Raw genomic sequence first — 23,598 nt, 5'->3', positions numbered from 1 at the left:
CCGGCCTCACGGGCTCCAACTGTGGGACGAGAGGAAAGAGCAGAGCCCAGGAGGCTCAGCACATGGTGTGCCCTGGTCCCGAGGTCCCAGCCACCACCTCTCTGTGTCTTTTATGTTTGTTTTACACATACTGTCCAGGGTCGTTACCTGTCCTCAGCAGAAGGAGAAGAACACGCGCCCTCTCTACCCTCCTAGACACAGCAATGTCGGCTGCTCTTTGAAGGCGTTCAGCAGGCCTAGGGGCCGGGCACCGCGGCTGATGCTGCCCTCAGAAGCTCACTTTAGGAGCCAGCAGGTGTCTAGCACTGCTCTGGCCTCAGAGGCGATATTCCCAATGTGTGAATTAAACCTGACGAGGAAGGGCTGTGAGGACATCTAAGTCAGCGACAGACCACTCACTAAACCCCCTCCGCCTGAGGAAGGCAGGACTCCATCAGAATGGTATTACTTCCCTGCTGCGAAGATGCCACTGACCACCAAGGCCGCCAAGGAGGGGGGAAGCCAGAGGGGAGACTCACTCTGGTGCCCGTCCACCCAGCTCTGTTCTAGCGAGGCACACGCACAAAGGTCAGGGAGAACCACGCCCCTGTAAAAGGTGCTATTACGGAGAAAGACAAAGACACACAGGCCCCATCCACAGGCACAAACCCAGGGCCTCTGGACCACTGCGGCCCAAGCACACCCCACGACGGCAGCCACATTCCCTCATCCAGCCCCGCACACATTTAGCCCCGCGCAGTTCCTTCTTCTGGAGAGCGGTACTAAGAGCCAGAGGACACGGCCACCAGCTGACCCTCTGGGCAGAAAGCCCCTTGCCAAGGAAGCCAGGCTGCCGGCAAGAACAGCGCTGCACTTGAAAAGTTTGGTCCCCACTTTCTGCATCCTCTTTCTTTATAAAATTGCTTATGCGAAGAGATTACCATGCATAATGTATTCAATTATGCGGCGTAAGATGTGGCCTTAATGGAGAGAATTCAAGTCAGCCTTGTAGACACTTCAGGAAATACTTAAAAAAAAAAAAGACTGTATGCCACTGACTTTCAAATGTATTTGAATCCGCACACCTCTCACTACCCATAGGGACACAATATAAATATATAAACGAGTGCTCATCTCATTTCCCACTGTTTTCCTGCATGATGAGGTGCCTGGAGCTGACACCTCCCTCATTCTGGGCGGCAGGGCCTGCATTAGCATGTAAATAGCTGGCAGATACAAGGAAATGAAAGCAAGGAAGAGCTCTTTAATTAACTTGAATCCTCTGAACCGCCTCAAAGCAATCTGCTCTGACAGGAGGAGGCCCTCCCTGGCCTGGAGGGGTCCTGCCGGGCCAGCACTGGGGGTGTCTGGAAGGACCGGCCTGCAGAAGGGACACTTGGGTATGTGGCCACAAAAGGCCGAGCCGCTGTCCCCTGGAATCTGAGCTGCTCCACTGAGCCACGCCAGCCCAGTGGCAGGGTTCTGGGCCCTGAGCCCTCTCCCACCACTGTGCGCGGGGAGGTCCCAAGCTGAGGAGTGAGCACTGTCCCAGGCCGCGGGCCAGGCCACCTGCCGCGCCCATACCCAGCCCGCCCACACAGAGACAGTGCTATGTCCACGGCTGTGGGAGCTGAGAGCCAACAGGCCCCGGAGGACCCGCCACTGGACAGCCCCACACTCGTCCTTCTGCAGGCAACAGGGAGGTGGCAGTGGCTTTGGGGCTATGAAGTGACCGGGTCCGGCCGGGCTGGCAGCATGTGGCTCTGCGATTACGCGGGACCCCGGGTCACCGCTGACCACGGTCTGGCAGCGGGCGGCGGGAGCACAGGGACGTGCGGAAGTACACAGGACGACCAGGGGCCCAAAGCGGACAGATGCCACGTGCTGAGCCGAAAGCGCACCTGGGGGCAGGCCCGAGAGGACTTGAGCCGGAGCGAAGGCTCAGGGCCAGCAATGTGCAGAGGCCCGCACGGGTCTGAGGAGGCAGCTGCCGAGCCCGGACGCGGAGGCGCCATGACCATCGGGTTCTCCGGGGCGGCAGAGAGCCGTGGGCCCAGTGAGACCATGGCTAGGGCATGGGCAGCAGGACCGCTGAGCTGGACTTAAATGTACACACTCTGGGGGGTCACGCCACCACGCCAGGGCTGCAGGTCTGGCCGCGGGGCACCAGGGAGAAGCCATATGCCCGGAAACGGTTCCTTAAAAGCGCAAGCACCGGGCCCCAAAGAGACTGGTGTGCGATCTAGATTTTACCCGCAAGGATTTACAAATACGGTCTAGCGGCGGAGGCAGCCAGGCGAGCAGCCTGGAGACTGGGGCTGCTGTGGGCCATTTGTCCCTGTGACCCAGCCACCGCCGTCCTTGGTGCCCCGCGGCCTGCGTGGTGCCCACTTCCGCTCAACCTCGCCGGGTTCTGCCAGGAAGAGAAGGTGGTGTGTGCACAGAAGCCACCTGCTTGCGTGACAAGCACAGCAGGGAAGGAGGCCGACAAGCATCTCCTCCCGTGTCAAAGGCACGCGGGTCACCTCCACGTCCCCGACACAGAGGAGGGAAGTTAAGGGAAGGAACGGCACCATGTCGGGTCCGTGCCCCGCACCCCTACATCCCACAGAGGAAGCAGCAGCTCAGGTGGGAGGTCCTGTGGCCCAAGCTGCACAGACCTGAGTCCGGGCCTCTGAGCCTGCCCCGTAGCACCGTGGCCTCCAGGGCGGAGCCACCAGGAGCCAGTGGTGACGGGGAAGGTCGCCAACCCCCTGACCTAAGCCCTGCAGTCTGCACTGCTCTCCATGCCTGGAACCCGGTCCCGGGACCCGGGTCTGGCGTCTGCAGGGGCGGCAAGGGATGAGCACAGCAGGAGGCATGGGCGGGGCCCAGCGCTCCACCCGGGGGCCGGAGACAGCTCTCCCGGCTCCTCTCCCCACTTACTTCACGCGAAAGTCCCTTCGAAAGACAGATCCACAGCCTCTCCAGCCACCAAGCCCTCTCCTTATAGATGCTTCTCATTACCGCCCAGCACTTCGCATTTACGCGGTGCCGTTCCTCCCGGGGGCTTACAGGTGGCTAGACGAGGCTGGCTTATACAGGAATAAATCACGCTTCTGTAACCAGCAATGTTTCTTTAACCGGAGGTTAATAAAAATCACTGGCAAAGGCTAACCAATGGATCTAATTTATTTAGAGACTTTCATAAAGCTGGGGATAAAGCCCTTTGTAAAAGCTTAATGGAGAGCCCCAAGCAAGCCCCGGAAAAGAGGACATCCCTGACTGGGAATTGCAGGTCCCAGAGCAAGGGAAAAGGCTACCCGAATCCCTCAAAGGAAGGGGAGGGGAGAGCAAAGTGGGAGCAGATGTGTCGCCCCAAGGGCGCTGTCGTGGCCACACAGAGGCCCACACACGGCCTTCAGGCCAGTGTGTGTGGCCGAGCACTCAGCTCTGGGTGCACATGATGCACACAGTAGGAATAGAGTCCACACTACTCTCCTGGTGGCCCAAAGGAGGCCAGAACAGCCCCTAGAAGAGTGCTGCCTGTAGCATGCAGCCCACCCAGACCACGTGCACGAGCCCCCACCCCCCCCACCCCCCGACCACATGGGGTGGGTGGGTCCTGCATCACAGGAAGGAGCTGCAGGGACAGCTGGCGGCGGGCTGGCGCCCCTTCCCAGCGACATACAGCCCCCAGCCAGAAAATCCGCGTCTCTGAACACCCCCAGGGCCCTTGGAGGTGGGCGGTCCACTGGCAGGCAGGGTTGTGCTGAAATCCCCCCTTGCCCGCCCGCCGACGCCTTCAGAGTGGGGCCACCCCTCTCGAGGACAGCACTCTGCGATGACGCAGCTTCTCGCGAGTGTTCACCAGCTGACCGGAACCACAAGGCTACCTGGGCCAGAGAGCTGGTCTCCCACTGCGCCGCTAGCAGAGGGCTGGCCAGCCTCGGCCACCCCAGACTGGACTCTGCAAGCGCAGGACCAGCAGGAGATCCTGTCCTCTCCTCCTCGGGGCACCGGTCACACCGGCTACTCTTTGAGGGCACCACCCCGCTCCCTGGCCAGAGGCTTGAGGGGGACAGGAAAAAAGCCCTTAAACACAGTAAAACTAGGAGCACCTGGGTGGCTCAGTTGTTAGGCGTCTGCCTTCGGGTCCGGTCATGGTCCCAGGGTCCTGGGATCGAGCCCCGCGTCGGGCTCCCTGCTCTGCGGGGAGTCTGCTTCTCCTTCTCCCACTCCCCCTGCTTGTGTTCCTGCTCTCGCTGCCTCTCTCTCTGTCAAATAAATAAATAAAATCTTTAAAAAAAAAACACACACAGTAAAACTTACTTGAGACTTCTACAGAAAATAAACACGTTAGAAGGCGCAAATTCAGGAACTGTTCAAATTCTCTCACATTCTGCCAGAAACCAGGCCCTGTACCTGGAAGGCGCATCTGTACAAACTTTGCGAACACCTTCCAGGGCTGACGTCCCCTCATGAGGACTGCGGCACGGCAGACAGGACACACAGCCCTGCTCACACCCTGGCCTCACACTAGCCTCTGGCTTCCCCTCAGGTCTACTCACTGCACCCGGTCAGGCAAGGGGGAAGCAACTGACCCTCGGCCTGGGAGCCAGCCCTGAACCCCAGGCCAGAGAGAGAGAGAGAGCCTTGTGGAGCCCACGGTTGCTCCCTCACGGAGTCCATACTAGACCGCCTCCACCTGAGCTCCCGGGGACGAAGCCATGTACTGGGCACACCACATGGTCACACGTGCGAACGTGACCCTCACACGCACCCATCCTGCATCCTGCACGTGCACAGGAGATGCACAGACTGATTAAAGAGGGGACCGCCAGCGAGAGGGTCCGGGATCCACGGCAGACCCAAGGGCACCGTCAGCTTCTCCTTACCGAGACCACCCTCCTGGGCAGACAGCCTGCAGCCAGCACGCTCCCCCCCAGCCCCAGGCACTGCCGGCAAATGTGACGCCACGTTCCCCCTGTGCTCCAGACACGGTGCAAGCTGGGAATGACCTACGGCAGAAGCAAGCAAACGGGCTCCTGGGAAGGGCCCGGGAGACGCCTGTCCTGGCCCGCAGCCACTGCATGAGGCCAGAGTGGACACCCGGTCACCTCGGAGCGATGCAGCCAGCCCAGAGATGTGGCACATCGTGGGCCTGACTCCGGGGCGGTGCTGGGAGCGCTGTGGTCTGCAAGAACTCCCTCCCTCCTCCTCGGAGGTTTATTAGGGGCAGTTTGGATCTTTATGGGTGAAGTTAACCAAAAGATTATTGACTCTGAACCACCCTCCCCGCATTTGACTGTTTTCCATTTGATGATGGATGATGTTTAATACCTTCCAGTCTGAGTGCACTCTGGGTCTGTAAACATAGATCCCACTTTATTGCTACTTAATATATCACGACAGCAGGGCTGGTCCTCGTCTTCTCGCGGGCCTCCTGGGAAAAGTAGCCAACTCCATCCAACAGCCGCCTTCCAGACTGAAAACACACATGTTCACTCACACGCGTACGTGCGCACACAGGCAGGCTCTCCGTGGACGCTCACACACACGGGTCATGCAGTCACAGACACACACGTGCCCGGGCACTGACGCGAGGAGGCAGCGACAGGGACACACGGGCAGGAGCTCGGGTCAGAGTCGGACACACCCGAGCTGGGCACGGGCAGGGCGGTCTCCTACGTCTGCCCTGGGCGCACTCAGCCTCCCCCAGCCCCAGACTCCTCACCCGTAAGATGGGATTCTGCCAACCCGAGCTCAGAGCGTTTTCAAAACAGCTCCGTTCACGGAAGTACGTTAGTGTGACGGGCGTCAGCAGTCACCACTGTTGGTTCGGGTCCCACCCCAGGTGCCCGACGTTCGCTTACCACCACACAGATACCCGCGCACCCCCGCAAACCTGGAGCACACAGCACGAGGCCCCGCACGGGGGGCACGGGGGGCACGGACGAGCGGCCCCACCGACCGCCCACCGAAGGAGCAGCCCTGTTCCCACACAAAGCGCGAGCGGCCGGCCTGGGGACGCCGACGGACGGCAACATCGCCCCGGCAGAGGAACGCGCACGCCGCCGCCGACCCGGGCTCGGGCCCCAGGCGGGAGCTGTGCGAGCTTCCACACTTGCGGGTACTGCCGCGCCGCCCTTCGCCGGATTCCCTTGTCCTTCATGTGTCACCTGGCAGTCTCGCATGATTCTCTGCGGCAGGGCGATTCTGAGGGACACACGTGTCCCAGCGGAGCAGAACTGACGGAGAGCATACAGGAGTCTCAGGATCACAAATCCTTCCCCGGCACACGGATGGGTCCTGCCCGGCGCTGGGGAACGGCACACGCACGTCCCGCCCAGGAGAGGGCTGAGGGCTCAGAGGCCGGGCGTCCTGAGGCAGAGGCCCCAGGCACAAAGCGACAGAGTTCAGTTCCAGCTGGGGTTCTCCGAGCCTCAGTCCCAGGCTCTTCCCCCAGAATGGAGACATCGGGAGCCGAGCGGCCGGCCCCCGGCCCAGGTGCTGAGCCCCTCCCTGACACAGCCAGGGCTGCGACCTTTGGGCGCCCACCCACCCGGGGCGGCCAGGGGCCAGAGTCGCGCACAGATCCAGAGGGGCCTCCAGCTGCTGGAGAGGGGAGGAGGAGAAAGGAGCAGCCCCGCCGGCCAGGAAGGAGGAGTCCCGGGGCAGCGTGCAGGAGACGGGCACCACAGGCTCTCCTTCAGGACAAGTCACTGCTGCAAGTCGCGCCTGCCTCACTGAACACCCCAAACGCTGCTGCAGCCTTTGACTCTGCTACAGCCTGCGGTCAGCTCAGCAAGCCGGGAACGGCCTGTGCTGGGAGACAGTCCCCAGGAATGCTGAGTGCCTGGCCTCCCTGGGGCCCCTGGAGGCCGCTCGCACTGGGAAAGGGAACAGCGGAGCTGAGGGTGGGGAGGGCCCAGGCACCGTCCAGGGCCCCCTCTCCGGGCAGGGACATGGAGAACAAGTCAGGGAGCAAAGGCCAGCAACAGGAAGCTGCCTGGGAGCACCCAGAATGCAGACGCGGCCCCAGCAGGCCTACCGCCAAGCAGCCCCCGGCCAAGGGCAGCCAGCAGAGGTCAAGGGCATCTGGGCGCCCCTGAGCCCCCAGCAGGAACGGCCTGGGGGCAGGTCCAGCGGCAGGACATGCAGCTGGACCGGAGAGATGCCCGGCGGGGAACCACGCTCTGCGCCCGGCCATCGTCGCCTGCAGCTCCCTCTCCACTCAGGGCCAGGCTACTCCAAGGCTGGGATCTCTTCAAAACCGAGTTAAAAGGACAGCAGACCTTCCCAGGACGGGAGGGGACTGTAAAGTGTGGAAGAAGACGCGGAGTCCTCCCGGGTCTGCCGGTGGCGCTCCCGGCCCCTCTGGCCACCAGGGCTAGGTGGGCAGGCCCGGCCCCTCCCCCTGCTCCCCGCTCGGCCTCCACCTCCCCCTCCAGCCAGGCCCGCCCTGGGGGACTGCAGCCTGTTTCCCAGTGAGGACACTCAGGCTTCTCCGCCAGGAGCCCCACTGGGCTGCAAGTGCCTCGGGCCCTGGCGGCCTGGATGCTGGTGAGGAGAGAGAGGCACTCACCCCAGGACCCCAGGAAGCAAGACAGAGAACACGTTAACGCTGTTCAGAAATTCAATATTCAAGCAAAAATGCCCCAAACAAAATATTAAATGTGCCAATGAAGACAGCACTGGCCCCTAGTCCCCATGCCGTGGGACTGCTCAGAGCCCGAGCAAGCGGGCGGGCATGGTGACGCGGCCAGGAGAGCGCGCAGGGCTCACAAACAAGCGTGACCGGAGAAACCCTCCGTTAGGACGGTGTCAAAGGACCCGGGGGCTGAGGTTTCACCTGCTGGCACAGAGGCGTCTAAGAAATCAAGTCACGGGCGGTGAACACACCGTCCCTGCCCCACCAGCCCTGAGTGCCGTCCATGCCAGCAAGCGCCCGAGCCGGCGGCCAGCAGGCTGTGACCCCGGAAGGGCCAACCTCAGAGGAGGAAGGGTCACAGTGAGGATATGTGGAGATGGACAGCATGCGGGGACATCGGAGAGGACGCCGTCTGCTTCCCCTTTGAGAACAGCATAAGCGATGTGAGCAAGAGCAACCAGGCGGCCACCAGGCCTGTCTGACAGCCGAGGCCCATCTCCTCCACAGTCGGGAACCCCTCAGGTGGGGCCGTGGTCACCTCCGTGCAGGGAGCCCGTGACCCAGGGCATGCAGAGGACAATCCAGGGGTGGGGAAAATGGGAGATCCTACTCACACCAAGTTTTATAAATACCTCCCAAGTAAACGTACTCAGATTCAATTACTTAGAATTTCATCACTGACCACAGGTCACATGCATGCTTTTCAAGTGAACATTCCATGTGTTGGCAAACCTTTTTCAAAGGGCACACAGTCCGTAAGTCCGGAAAACAGTGAAGAGCCCCAGGTGGCCCGGGGGCCTCAGGCTCAAGCTGGTGGGGGAGACCGGGGACAGGACAGGGCGTGGCCTGCAGGTGTACTGCGGAGGATGGGGTGGGGGCAGCGAGGGCCAGGCTAAACCAAGGCACCCCCATGGGCCAGTCCCAGGACCTGGGGGTAGAGGATGCATGTCCAAGCCCCACACTCCTGGGGCACAGCCCCCACCCCCCCTGGGAATCCGCTCCCGTTACTGCTCATCTTCTTGTCCTCTGCCACTGGGAGCTGCCCTTCTTTTAACTTTCACTGTTAGCGGGAAAGACACCATTTTCCAAGTTGCTAAGTTTAAGTCCTAACAGTCAATACAGACATGTCTGTATCCACGGTCTCGCTGCAAGTGCTTCTGACGGCCCCAAACACCCACCCGGTGGCGGGCAGACGGGGTGGCACGGGGGCTGCCTGTCTCGGGAGCCCTCCGGCCGAGGCAACAAGCCCTTGCTCACACAGGGCACAGCACCAGTGCCCGAAGGAAGGCGGGAGGGGGCCGCTCATGGGCAAGGGCAGCGGGCGGGGACAGGAGACGGGGAACAGAGGTGGGACGCTGCCCCTTACCTACCACGGGCTCCTAACAGCAAACTGCTGGTGAACAAGACAGAAAAGGCCCTTCCCTCTCAGGAGAGACAGAGAGGACAAGTGAGCCAAGCAGCCGGGGAGGTGGAGAGCCAGAGAACCAGGGCAGAAGCATCGGCACAGACCCCGAGGCCTGCGGATGGATGGAGGGAGGTCCAGGGTGCCACCCCTCCCCACCATCCCAAACCCTATCTTTTTTTTTTTTTTTTAAGATTTTATTTATTTATTCAACAGAGAGAGACACAGCGAGAGGGAACACAAGCAGGGGGAGGGGGAGTGGGAGAGGGAGAAGCAGGCTTCCCGCCGAGCAGGGAGCCCGATGCGGGGCTTGATCCCAGGACCCTGGGATCCTGACCTGAGGCGAAGGCAGACGCTTAACGACTGAGCCACCCAGGCGCCCCCCAAACCCTATCTTAATAAACATCTTCGAATCGGGGAGGGACAAAAGGCATTGTTTTGATTTCATTACATTTCCTAACATTGCTTTTCTCTCTAGGACTGTTTCTGCCGCCCCGACCCGGTTCCTGCTGCCCCCCTCGGTGGGGACTGCAGTGACCCTGGGGACAAGACTGGCTTTCTGATGCCTCGGCAAATGGCGTGCTCCCATAACAGAACAGATGCACTTTGTTACCTCGATGGATCTAAGAGAAATGTCAGCCTAGAAAGGTAACCTGAAAAGACAATATAGTAACACCTGAAAATTAAATTTTAAAGCCGAGAGGATCCTGCCTATCTTTGGAAGGAGGAGGGCCGCAGGGCTAAGCAGGACAAACGTTAAATTAGAAACCACGGGCTGGGTGACGTACACTAGCCTCCTCCAGGCTTTTCTCGGGGATCAGGCAAAAGTGAAAGGAGGCATATGAAGTAAGGAAGAAGCAAGGTCTGAATCTGAGCCTGAATTTAAAGGCTGTGACTCAGTGCCCAGGCCCTCCCCATGGTGCTGCAGGGGCTCTGAGTCCCAAGTCACAGAAGAGCCACCAACTCCACTCTGCAGACTGCTGCCGAGTTCTGAGCCCAGCTCCTGGGGCTCCCCAGTAGCTGGGCGGCTCGCCAGTAGCTGGGTGCGAGGCTTGGGGATGAAGGCGGGAGGAGGAAGAAGGGCAACGCAGACCCCGCCCCTCAGGAGCCACCAGCCTTGGCAGGACTGCAGGGTGCAGGTGTGGGGACAGTAAGACAGGCACCCAGAGGGCAAACGGATAAACGAATGAACACAGCAGGCAGGGTGCTCCTCTGGGAGGTGGAGGGGATGCAGAGAGGACAGGACCGCGGTCACTGGAGGAGAGCAGGGTGCGACAAGGACCAGGACTGGATGTGGACAGTGGGGGGCCTGCAGACACCTGCAGAGACCTCATCAGCAACACCAAGGACCGGCCATCGGCACTGGGTACCATGCCAACAGAAACACGTGTGCCCATGGTGCGTGTGGTCTCTGCTGTGGCCCCTGGGCCTGGTCCGTCACACGTCCCCTTACACTCGCTCTGAAACGGACTGGACTCTGCTATTCAACACTGTTTGCTGACCCGCAACCCAGGTACCGCCTGGGGGCCAGAAAGACAGGCAGAATCTCAGGCCCTGCCCAGGGCCACTTACTCAAACACTGCATTTCCACAAGATCCTACCTGATTTGTAGGCACATGGAGGAGCTACGCCCTAAAGGACCTACTCATGCTTTCCGGAGGGACAGTGCAGAGTCACCGCGATTACTCAACTTCTCTGGCCTGTAGCACTCTCATCTCTAACGTGGAGGAGGTGGGTGTGATGAGGGGCACACTCAGCCCTCTGCCTGGCCACATGGGGTGTCTGTAACGTCAGCCCTGGTCTCGTCAGCACTTCTCTCGGCCTACGGAGAAACCACCCACGGCCCTGCAAAATCCATCTACACCAAAGGCCCAGAGCTCCAGGGCACCCAGTGGGAGCTACTAAAGTCTTGAGTGGAGAGGACGGGCTGGGCATTGGGACAGAGAGAAGGGGGACAGCAGAGAAGGCCAGGGTGCACCAGGAAGGGTGGGCCTCAGGGTGGGCAGAACAGCCCCCAGCCTGGTCACGGTCAAGCTCCTCAGCCTCCTCATCTCAAGTCACAGGGACGGAGGGCTCTGGTCCAATTCAGCCTGGCACACCCTGGCAAGGCCCCCCAAACCCCGTGCCAGGTCCATGGGCCCCAGGACATCACTAAGGGCTTGTGTGTGGACGGGAAGCCCTGACAACACAGGTCCCAGAGCAGGACAGTGGGGACATGCTGTGGGTTAGTGACCCTTACTACTGAGAAAGGGCCGTGACTCCCACAGCAGCTTCAGTCCAACAAGGTCAGCTGGAACCCCCCAGACAGAAGACTGAAAACAGATCACACCTAAAGGCACTACTCACCTGCACACACCAGGTGCGTCCCTGCCCATGTCCGCGGCCCCCACGAGACAGCTGCAGACTCTTAAACACACGGTCAAGAGAAACCGCGCTCACCATCTCCACATGGAGCACAGGTCACCGTGCAGAGTGAAGCTTGTGCGGTGGGGGCAGGTGTGGAGCGATCAGAGTCCCCGCTGGGGGCGGGCGGGGGGGGGTGCAGAGGGAGCGCACCTGAGAGAGCACCCGGAGACAGACACAAGCCAGGCGCTTTCGACAGCCGGCTGCTTCTCAGAAGACTGAGCAGGTGCTGGGCGCTTGCAGCCTTTCCTTCTGTGCTACCTAAGCCCAGGAATTTTCAGCATTAAAAAGGAAGGCGTACAAGAGAAATCCTTTTAATGAGATTAGGAAACTCGTGGGCTCTGAAGAAGGACGCGGATCAAAAGCAGCTGCTGTTTACGATATTCTGGGAGACAAACGGACATCATCTGCCTTTTTGTGGAGGTAAGAGGGCAGGATGTTGAGCTGTCAGCAACCCCCCTGAGCTCAGGCGCCAGGACCGCGGAGCCTGTGACCAGGGGCAGGCCGGCTGGAGTGACACCCGAGGAGCACAGTCAGAATGTGCTCCCCGCCCAGGGCTCCTCCCCTCATGGCCCTGGTCCCCACAGGTGCCACCTCAGCTAACCCTCACAGTCACCTGGGAAAAGCAGACAAGTGCCCTGAAGGCTTACATGCTCGTTCGGAGGGGGAATGACCGGAGAGACCCGTCCTAGGGCAGAGGTCACCAGCAGGAGGCCGGCAGCAGGGAGCCAGGCCCTGCCCACGCAGCACCAGCCTCAAGGTCACCGCTCCCTGGGCTCCGTGTCCGATGTGCCCATCAGGAACACAGCACCACCCCACCCCACAGAGCTTCTACAAAGAGGGAAGAAAACGCTGTGCGTGAAAAGCTTCCTCGAGGAAGCGCGGGCAAAAAGCCTTCAGAGCGAAACATGCTCTTACCGTGCGATGCGGATACTGAAGCTGAAATTGTGCATCCACACAGAAACCTGCACACAAGTGTGTACGGCAGCTTCCTTCAAAACTGCCGAGACCTGGAAGCACCGAGACGCCCCTCGCCAAATGAGCGCGCAGGTCAACTGCCACGTCCAGGGCTAAAGAGAAGCGCGGCATCAACCGTGAGAAGGCCCGTCTGGAAAGGCCACACGCTGTAGGACTCCAACCCCGTGACGCTCCGTACGGGGAAACGTGAGTGTCTGCCGGGCGTGGGGGGGGGGGGGGACGGGGAGCACGAGGGGCCCGGGGACCTGAGGGCAGGGACTGCATTCTGGGAGGTGACACTGCAGGGGCACACACGTGACATCAGGCACGTGTCCCACCACACGGTGCAGAACACTGGAGCCAGCCCTAAGGCGAGGACGGACTCTAGCCAACGGCCGTGGAGCCGACGTGCCCAACGGAGGAGGGCGTTCGTGGGAGAACCATTACTGAGGCAGGGAAGAGGCCCACGAGCAGCCTGCACCTGCCCCTGATTTTTCTACAAACCTAAAACAGCTCTGAAATAGTCTATTAAATTAAAAACATAAAAATTATAACACGTCACGCATTGTGTCATTCCGTTTATATATGGTGGAAATGCCAAACTGAGCAGAGGTGGAAAACGGAGCAGGGGACGACGGGGCGGCGTGCTTGTGGGCAGCATGGGAAGGTCTTCGCGGTGGTGCTTCCGTGCATGTACACACGTCCTAGCGCAACACCCCCACCCCCAGCCCCACCCCCAGCCCCACCTGCAGGCACGCGAGCACGCATAGCGAACGCCCAACGCCTGGTTTCGATATTGCACCACAATCATGGGAGAGGTCTCCGGGGCAGAAGCTGGGGGCAAGCTACGTGGGACCTGTCCCCCCATCGTCACCACTTCCGACGGATCTACAGTTACTCAACACACAGACCCAAACCCAGCGACCAGGCTGCAGCACCGGAGGGTCCCCTGCGGCTCCTCCCCCAGTGGACTCCAGAGCTCAGCAACGTCACCACAGCAGCGGTCCCAGGCTGCCACTAGTCCGCTCCGTCCCCCAGAGGGAGGCGCCCTGGGGTTTGAGCTCAGGCCTGCGCAGCGGCCCTGCCCAGAAGTGCCCGGCGCAGAGCCCAGCATGCAGGCCTCGCTCCAGCAGGGCCAGTGGGACGAGACAGCAAAGAGAGTGAGTATGGGGTCTTTCTACCCCTTCCCAGCATCCCATCTGCCTGCACTGTGGCTGAGCATGGGACACCTTGCTTGAAGGCCAGCTCTTACAAATCCAGACTGAATATGAGAGAATACTCAGAACAGAACAATAATAAAAATAACCCCCATCAAAACTGATGGGGTATGCATTTTAGAAAACGACAAACAGGGGCGCCCAGCTGGTTCAGTCGGTGGAGCGTGCAGCCCTTGATCTCAGGGTTGTGAGTTCAAGCCCCACGTTGGGCATAGGGATTACTTAAAAATCTTAAAAAACAAAAAACAAATAGGAGATTCCATTAATCCAATAAACGGTATCGACAAGAAACAAACAGCACAAGTCACCCTCGGGGGTGAGGTACTGAAGCTTCCCCATCTGCATGAGACAAGAACACGGCGTGAGTCACTTCCGCCTGACAGTCGACTGGCGGTCCCCGCAAGAAGAGGGGAAAGAAAAAAAGGAAAGGAAAGGCACGAGGGCCGGGGAGGAAGAGGCCAGGCGTGGCCCTGCCGGAGGTTTCCAAGGAGCAAGTTCAGCAAGACAGCTGTGCATGGCGCAGGGGCCAAAACCCGACTGCATTTCCACACGCCAGTAACGCACGCACACGAGGTCAGAGTCCTCCGAGAGGCCGCTAAAACCGCACTGGAAACAGAAAATACTTGGGAAAGTGTCTAATAAAATGCATCTAACAGGTGATGTTCTCGTTCAGAAGACAATGGGCAAACGTCATGTCCTCCCAAACCGATTTACAAAGTCACTGTAATCCTTACCATATTCCAGCAGAGTTTTTCGTGTAAATGGACAAACGGATTGTGAAACGTATGAGGATATGCAAAGGACCAGAATGAGCCAAAGAATCTTAATGAAGAACAAATGTGAAGGCTGGCGACAGGCGGACGCGTCATAAGGCTGCAATACTGAAGACCAGGTGGCAGGGTAAAAAGACAGACAAGAGGAGGCAACAGAACCGAACGGAGAACCCAGAAGCTGGACTGCCCAGGAACAGCCGGGCGGGTGGCAAAGGCCCCGGGACACTCCATGGGAAAGGGCTGGTCTCTCAAAAGATGGGCCCAATAGATGGGCCAACCGCACGTTCAACAGAGAAAAAAACAACCTTTCTGAGAATTTCAAGTGAGATGTAACTGACACGTAGCATTAGTTTGAGGCATACAACGTAACGACTGGGTGTTTGCCTATGTGGCAAGATGACCACCAGTGCAAATCCAGGTAACATCTGGGGGGAAACGAACCTGACACCTAGCACCTGTCACACCCAGACATCAATCCGTAAAGGGTGAGACAATAAAGCAATCAGAAGAGGACAGCTAACTATCGCCATGACTTTGGTAGCAACAACTGTGTCCATCCAGGTCACGAAGCCTCAGACAGCGCCGACACAACGGTCAGAGAATCCGCAAGCCAGTCCGCACTCACACTAGGAGCTGCTCCTCGTCAACGGACACGAGAGAGGGGAAGCCAGCCGCAGACCAGAGCTGTGCACACACGGCTCCAACGAGAGATCTGTGGTCGGAATACGGACAGAACCCCAGGAGAGAAGGGCTAGCAGCCTGTAAACCCCCGCACGGGGAGGGCCCACCCTGCTGAGCACCAGCGGCACGCCCACAGCCCACCAGAGCATGACTGAAGCCGGAGCCACAGGGTCCTGGTGCAGACCCAGGGGCGCCCACGGGGCGGGTGTCCGAAAAACAGCCTGCAGTCCCACTGACGCTGGGCAGGGTGCACATCCTCTGCCGGCCAGCAACCACACCCTGGCATGCCCGACGCAAAGGAAGCCACCTGCCTGCCCCCCAGCCGGGACCTCCACCCACCCGGCCCCCCGTGAGGACCACCACCCCACTCAGGGATCTTTCAAGGGAGGGACATCACCACTATCAAACTATGCGCTCTGATCCCCAAGGTGGTCAGTAAGACACCTGTGGCCTGCGTCCTCCTCTCAGAAAACACTGCACTCTGGCATCTGGGATGGGGAACAGGATATAGAAAGAAGAGTTAAGGGAAGCTTCTACTTTCATTTGTTTTTTTAATCTCTTGCTAAAAGTTAGCTTTTACTGCTGAGGTTCTATAAATAACAAAATTCTATAACCATACTGTGGAATATCAGGGGCACACTGGAAATAGCTCATTTCAAATAGGAAAATGGTTTGTGTTCACCCAGTTCCGGAAGCCAATTTTCAATTGCTTAAAATAGTCATGGTATTTTACCAAGGTGATTACACTCTCAGCTATCAGTAACAATTAAACCCTTAGACTAGAGCCGCTTAATAAGGTCTCAAAATAAAACCGCACACTCCAAGCACTGTACGTGGAAATGTCAAGCATACAAACAGGGCCCTCGACGGGACACAGGCGCCCAGAGCCCAGCCAGCAGGCCTGCAGTCGGCCTGGCACAGAGCCGCGGCGGGGGCAGGGGCGCGGTACACACAGCTCTGCCCCACGGAGGTGGGTCCCTCCTCAGCAAGGACAGGGGAAGACGAGTGACCAAACTCCCTCGAGCCCCAAGAACGGCCACCTTGGAGGCGCCCTGAGGAGGAAGCACCTGAACAGGAGCAGGCCCGGCTGGTGTCTGACCGACAGGCCTCGGAGCTCGCGGGCTCACTGCGAGCGTGGACACACGGTGGGCGTGCACCTGGCACCCCCGCGCACATAGACAAGCCTGATGAACGACTTCATCACCCCACTGGCTGGCGAGCCAGGCCCCTGCGAGCCGGACCCAGGGCGGCGCGGGAGACTGCTATCGACCCATCGGGAATGTGCCTTCGAGCAACGGTCAACGCATCAGTCAGCGCCAGGCAATCAATACCCACTCTCTCCCGAACTCAGCAAGGCCCGTGAGCGCCGCAGGTCAGCATGGGGACGGAATGAGGCCGGGAAGGGCCATCGACTTCCAACCTGCTGAGACAGGGAGAATGGAAATTTCCTGCCTTGGGACCCAGACAGTCAGCTTGCAGGACAGAAAATGCCCGACAAGACAACCAGGCCAAAACCTCACAAAGGTGGGGCACAGTCTGGGCACGGAGGGCCATGGGGTCTGCGGGTGGGGGTCACACCCACCAGCTCCCGTCGCGAGGCGCGGGTTTGACAGGGATCTCCCACGGGGATTCTAACCGCTAGAACCCAAGTGACCTCGGCCAACAGAGAGGGCTCGCAGCGGCTGGCCCCCCGGTGTGGGGCTCGCTCGCACACCCACTGAAACGGAGGCTGCGCTGTGCTGACAGCCAACGGGCAGATCTTCCCAGAGGGACTCACTCAGCATGAACGCAGGACCCACTGGCCCCGTGCACAGAAGCTGCTTCTCTGCACTTGAATCCCTCCCCTGCCACACAGTGAGCACACCTGCATGACCTACAGGAGATCTGAGAAGGGCAACACTTCGTGTAAGGGGACTCAACGGTTCCTGCGGCACACGGCGCTGTCACCGAGTCACGGCACGGGGTGACCCAGAGCCTCCCAGGAGTGGCGGGCACGCACCACATCTGTGGCTGGTGTTTTTCCCTCTATGATGGATCTTACAAGTGAAGGCTGTCCCTTCTGACCATGTCCACCGATTTCGCCACCCCAGCCCCTGCCCCAGAACCACCAATCCAGCACCCGTGACTTCAGCGTTTTCAGACTCCACATGGGAAACCATGCAGTATGTGTGCTTCTGACTTATTTCACTTGGCACAATGCCCTCCAGGTCCCCCCACGTTGTGACAAATGGCAGGATCTCCTTCTTTTTCATAGCTGAGCGATATTCCACTGTGCGCCTACGCCCTGTCTTCTCTGCCCGCCCCCCCCACCCCGCTGCCAGGCCCCTGGGCTGCTGTGAACAATGCCGCCTGAGAACATGGGGTGCGCGCACCTGTTCCACACGCAGATTCCGTCTCCTGTGGGTAAAAGCCCAAGGTGGGCTTGCCGGATGGTGCGGTGATCCCAGGCTTCAATCCCTCGGGGACCTCCATCCTGTCTCCTCCTTCCGTGGCTTTCACAGGCCCCGCGATCACTGTCCACACGGGAGCCCGTCGGGCTGGCCCATGAGGCTGCTTCAGCGCACCACACCCCTGCTTGTTCTGAAACGGGGACCCAGAGGGACTGAGCGCCTCCCCAAGGTCACAGAGGAAGCTCCCCCTGCTCGTCTCTGCAGGAAAGCCCGAGCTTCCCCCGTCAGGGACTGCAGCCTGGCCTCACCCCCACTTACAGACGTCCCACGCCCCGGCCACACGCAGCTCCTCCATCCAAGCCATGGACATGCCCTCCGGGGCAGGCGTGCCGTCTGCCTCTTGTTCCCGCTGCCCCCACCCCCACCGCCTGCGGTCTGGACCCACACCAGCAGCACTGACAGCACCTTCGTGCCCACTCCCCCAAATCCCACACATGACTTTCACAAACTGAGTGCTCAGGCCCCAGCTCAGCCATGGGGGTGGCGCATGAGGGCATTTCACATGACTCCCCCGCAGGGATCACCTACAGAGCCAGGAGGCCGGGGGCAGCACCAGGGGCCTGTGTGCAGAGGTCGGCCAAGCCTGACGTGGGAAGCCCCTGGACCCAGGGCCCTGAGTGATGCCAAGGCTCTTAAGCGACAACACGGCAAGGAATGTGCCGGAGAAGCCATGAAATGGCAGGCTTTTCGTAGCTGAAATATGACCTGTCCCCTCAAAGCTTCATAAGCAGGAGGTCCCAGAGGCCAAGAGCATGAGGCACAACTCCAGGCATCCCCCAGGTGGACCATCGATCCCTGGGATGGGCCCACTCGGTCCACACAGTGTCGGGTTCGGAGCAGACAAGAGGTGTCTTTGCCCAGCAAGCTAGACACCCCACATCTGTGCCTGGAGAGCGTTTAGGGACAGAATCAGCCTCTCTCTTCCTGTCTTCTGAAACTTCAGCACTCAAGGGAATGTTTAAGTAACACGCTCCCACAGAAAACCTTAATTTGTGTTCCAGCGGACTCTGTCGAGCCAGACATCGGAAACTCGTCAGGCACAGGACGATTAGAGAGAGCCCGGCCCCACCCACGAGGCTGGGAACAAGAACATTCTGCCCAGGGTATCTGTACCCCACAGACAGTTCTCATTCCAAACCACGGGTCACAGACGTACCACCGTTTACCCTGTGCTCACAGGTCACTGAAGGAAGAGAAGGCTGCCCCCGCCCACAACCCAGGGCAGGATGGACCCTAACTGCAAGAGGGAGCTCAGGTCAGCACAGCCCCCAGCCCTGCCCCTCGCCAGGAGCACTGGGTCACTGGACGGCCATCCAGAAGGGCCCACACCTGGGCCCTCTGAGTCCCAAAGGGACCACCGGGGTTTGGGGAAGTCTCTGTTGTGACTCAAGAACCCCGCGAGCATCCCAGGATAAAAGCACAGCCTGAGAAAGCCGCCACGAGTCTGCTTTTGATGCAAGGAAGCGGACGCTCTTCCGTGGGGGGTAGGGGGGAACACCAGGCAACTCCACACAAGCCTGACCGGCCAACCACATAAACCACTGTGGTTAAGTGCCCTTCGTTTGGTAGCGATCTTGTCAACCATGGGTGCCTGGGGACCAGACACTCCAGCTGGACGTGGCAGGGATGGGCTGGTGGCTGCTGGCCGGGACAGCAGGCCTCCCGAGCAGGGCCAGCCTGGGCGCCCCCGCCATGCCCCGTACCTTCGTCAGCAGCAGGACCCGCTTCTGGAGTCTCCGCGCCAGGGCCTCCTGCGTCTCCCGCTTCTTCCTCTCCTCCAGCAGCTGGCTGCTGACCTGGCGGACCTCCTCCTGAAGCTGCTGCAGGGCCTTCTCCAGCCCGCGGGCACTGCACGAGAAAGGAGAAAGGGCAGAGCGGTGAGGCTGGGCCCGCGGACGCCACCCCAGCCGTGGGCCCCCCAGGACCAGGACATGCTCGTCACGCAGGTCCCGAAATAGAGCCGCACGTGCAAGCGGCACGCTGCCATTTCCTCACTGGTGAATAGCTACTTAGAGCTTTTCAGGAGTGTCTGGATTTCAAAGAGACACCCAGGGTGATCCCAGAACACGGCAGGCGGCGGGGGAGGGGGGAGCTCAACCCCACACACAATGGGAAAAATTGTCAGCAACACAGCGCTTCGGGAGAAAGCACTTCTGAATGGGCTAAATTACCAATGAGCACTTCCATCCGGATCACACCAGCCAGATGTGCAGTTGGGCTGGGGGAGCCCCCACCTCCCTGAGCTGGAGCCCGCGCCCCCCGCACGGCCCAGTCGGCCGCCAGCAGGAACTCTGACACCCCGGTGGGCCGGGGCACCCCTCGGTGGCTGCTCACGACAGGCCACACCCCCGGCACAGCGACCTTCCCTGCGGGTCCCGCGTGGGCCAGCCCCCTCCAGGTTGACCCTTCAGAGGGCCGGCCCTGCCCTCCCGACCGCCCACGGGCTAACACCCAACTCCCTAGCATGGCCCTGAAGCAGCTTCAGAGCCTGGTCTTTGCCCCTCTTTCCCCCCAAATGCCCTTAGTCCCTCAGTCCTGCCTGGGGCCGCCCTCTGCTTCTGAAGTGCTCCTGAACAGCCAATGGCAGCCAGTGCCCGGCATGAGCAGGAAGAGCCTCTGACTCCCAAGACCACACAGCCTCACGATTCTACACCCGGGGTGGCCGTCCCCAGGGCCTGATGGAGGGAACGATGACCAGGGGAGCCCCCCGGGAAGAGAGCTCTGCAGAAAGGGAGGCGTACTGGGAAAGGACCCTCAGTAAGGAACTAAACCCTCAGGGCGGGGAAGGCACCTCTTCCCAAAGGAAATCCGTACAATCTCAAAAGCCCCGGGAAGCAGAGTATCATTGGGACTGTGCCATCAGGGGACCATGGAGCGCTCACAGAGGTGGGCGGCGGGACCGCGCCGGGCTCGGGCTGAGGGCCGCGGAGGGCACCCAGGGGCTCAGCCACACCTGGCCTCCGACCGCAGCCTTTCGGCTTCGACCGCTCGATCCGGAGAAAACCTTCATCTGCAGGGACGCGGACGATGCTCATTTCTCCTCTCCCACAACTGAGCATGGGGTCTTGTTATTTAATTTACAGGTGAAGGTGAACCACACACTGAGAGAGCGGAACAGGCTGGGCCCCCGGCTCTCACTTGCTTTTGGCCGTCCGAGGTGTGACCCAGCTGCACACCTGACCGACCACACCTGCCCCCTCCGGGTGCTCCACGACCAGACCCGTAAAAACAGGCGCCCACGTTCACTTGCAACAGGCCTATTAAGAGGTTATCTTGAGCTTTCACTCCAGCTAAACTCTTCATAGACCGACCTGACAATCAAGCACTGCGACAGCAACGGCAGAATCACTGAACTCAGGTGGGCGGCTCGCGAGGGCCTGGAATCCATGCTCCAACACGGGAGGCGAATGCGAATGGCCCCGTTCCCTCGTCTGTGCACGCCAGGGCAAGACCACGGCCAGCACGCCGTCCAAGCAAGCTGCTCAGAAGCTGCCCTGAGCACCGGCTTGCTGGGGACAGCCTTGGGGGAGTCTGCCAAGCCCCCCACCCCGCCGTGTGGCAGCGTGATGCCCTCACAGCCATGTGGGGGTCAGGCGGGAGACCACCCCCCAAGAGCAGGTGGCAGCCGGGGGGCAAGCCGGGGCACAGGACGCCTGTATCTTCATCAGCTGGCTGCCAGCTCACCGTGCAGGCCCTTAAAGCACCAGCGGGCCTCAGCCCCCCGGTGTCCTACCAGAGCCCACAGCCCCATCCTGACGTGTCCTAGAAACAAGCCTGTCAACTCAGAGGCAGCACCCCCGTGCGTCTGGCGGGCCCCACGGAAAGGTGACGGGGCCTTTCATGGCTTTGGGGCTGAGCCCAGGTTAGCAAAGCCCTCGGGCCCAGGTAGAAAGAACACCTGCTTCTCCCAGTGGTAAGATGCTTCCCAGGAAACCAGGAAGGGAAGGAGTAACACCAGAGGACAGGCGACCCTACAGGGCCAGCTCGGGGCGGGCAGCCCTGCCCACAGCCATGAGATGAGCTCCCCCCTCAGGGCTGTCAGCACCGCACCCCAAGGCCTGCCCTGAGGCCTGACACGTGGTCTGCGCTCAACTGTTCCAAAGAAGAACGAAGGTAAAATCCCCCCGAGGGTACGACAGGGAGCACCACCAAACGCTCCTTGGAGGCTTGCCCAGCACCATCAGTGGCCAGAGGCTCCCCCAGCAACAAGCTCTGTGGGCCCTGCACAAACCCAGGGAACGAGAGGCCCCGGCCAACCTCGTGGGGCTGCAGGCCGGCGGGGCGAGAGGAGGTGACACACAGGGCTGTCGCCGCCTGTCAAGCCATCGCCGAGCCAGAACGACAAAGCCCTGACATCACGGAACAGCCGCCGCAAGAAGCAGCTGTTCCCGGAGCTGTGGGCGCCGCTGAACCAGCGAGTCCGACCTCCACGGGGGCCCTGCTGGTGCAGCCTCCCCCAGCGCCCCCGCCGCAAAGCAGAGTGTGGGGAGGGGACTCGGGTCCATGCACACAACTCAGCCACTACCATGAGCACAGGACGACCGGGCAGCAAACACACACAGGCGTGACTGGCACGTGGGGGAACGTCCAGGCACAGGCGTGCAGGGCAGGGCGTGGGGGCCGAGGGCACGGCTCCGTCCCACGGGAAGGGAGCAGGGGAGAGGGACCCCAACGTGGACAAGGAGGGGGCTCGAGGCAAAGGGCGTTTGAGCAGATGAGCAAATGGGAGACCACCCTCCCCATTTAGCCACCCACCCAGCTGCAAAGGAAAGCAAAGCAAAGCAGGGCTGGGGAGGAGGAGCCAGGAGGGGCTCGCTTCTGGATACAAACTCCACGGGGACAGTGAAACGGCTGGCTGCACAGTCAGGCGGCCGGGCCCATGCGGGGATCCTGGCCTAGCAGGACAGAGGGTGAGGAAGAGCGAGGCCCTCAGGAACCAAGAAGGCCCAGCCTCCCACAGGAGCACGGTTCTCTGACGTTTCCACGGATCCAGGCCAAAGTGCGCCAGAAGAGTTGTTCAAACCACCAGGCAACAGATGGCCCTGCCCGCTTCCCCACATGCCGAGGGGCAGAAAGGGACCCTATGTGCGCACCGAGCCCAGGGCCCTGACCCACGACACCGGTGCCTGGATGGCCAACTCTTCCTGCCAGCATGTCTTCTCTGGTGAACCTCAGCCTTTCTGGGGAAGCAAAGAAGAAAAACTCATAAAACATTAAACCGCTAGTTCCAAGAGTAAGCTGAACTCTGGGGTCACTGGCATTTCCGCAAGCCTTTGGGAGTCCAAAACAAAGCGCTTAGTGCTTGAAGGAGAAGTCGGCATGCCCATCGATCAATGCCTTTTTAAGCTGACGTCTGATGAAGGAGACGCGGTCTGAGCTTGAGAACCATCTTAACCTGCGGCCCCTTAACGTCATCCTCGCAGAAAAGTCCCCGCCTGAGAACATCTACTTTCAAGGAACAGAGGACACAGCTCACTCTAAAGTGGCAGGAGACATTTTAATGACCTTCTTGGAGACACGGCAGATGCAGGCTCAGGCCCTGCATGACCTCTGCACAACCACCCCCACCCCCAGCTGTCTGTGTTCTCCCAGAGAAGAGCATCGGCCACCCCCACCCCCCATGTGCAGAGGCCCAGGGACCGGCCACCGCCTCTGGGAAGGACCCGGACAGGGCGGTACTGTGATGCAGGAAGGACAGTCATCCCCTGGAGCTCTGCACCTGGTGTGGGACCAGGGCCTCGCGCCAAGTCCCGCCTGGCTCGTAAACACGGAGTGCGCAAACGCCATTGCCAGACTCGAGCTCAAAACGACGACTCCGAGCCGAGCAAACCTTTAACCAGTGCACTCGGACAAGGTGTTGGCACGTAGCGCGGGATTATGCTGACCACTGCCCAAGAACGTTAACTGCACGGCACAAGCTAACCCACAGGGGTCTCCAACAGGGGAAGGGACAAATAGGGCAACACATGCACACTGACTTCTAGCAAGTACACTTCTGTGCAAAACTAAAAAAACATTAACAGAATTTTATTCACACTTTTGCAAAATCCCTCAAGCGTCTTCCTTAGGGCTCTCAGAAATGTAGCTCAAACCGCTAACTTCT

General features: G+C 60.2%; 1 protein-coding gene across 17 annotated transcripts in view; it reads right to left on the bottom strand.

Moving 5' to 3' along the window:
• Positions 1-23,598, bottom strand: part of MAD1L1 (mitotic arrest deficient 1 like 1) — a 315,585-nt gene that overhangs the window by 167,973 nt on the left and 124,014 nt on the right. For 16 of the 17 annotated variants that reach the window (XM_064593404.1, XM_064593403.1, XM_064593406.1 and 13 more), the window contains one exon: positions 19,199-19,343. In XM_064593404.1, coding sequence (XP_064449474.1) covers positions 19,199-19,343 — 145 coding nt within the window. Of the gene's footprint in view, positions 1-4,079; positions 4,219-19,198; positions 19,344-23,598 lie in introns of those variants that run through there. The other variant, XM_054507739.2, reaches the window with a different exon arrangement.

This window comes from Mirounga angustirostris, unplaced genomic scaffold (assembly GCF_029215605.1).
Source record: "Mirounga angustirostris isolate CCGP_5_RB_7025 unplaced genomic scaffold, mMirAng1.0.hap1 SCAF_5, whole genome shotgun sequence".
NCBI lineage: Eukaryota > Metazoa > Chordata > Mammalia > Carnivora > Phocidae > Mirounga > Mirounga angustirostris.
This window is presented reverse-complemented; position numbering and strand designations above follow the sequence as displayed.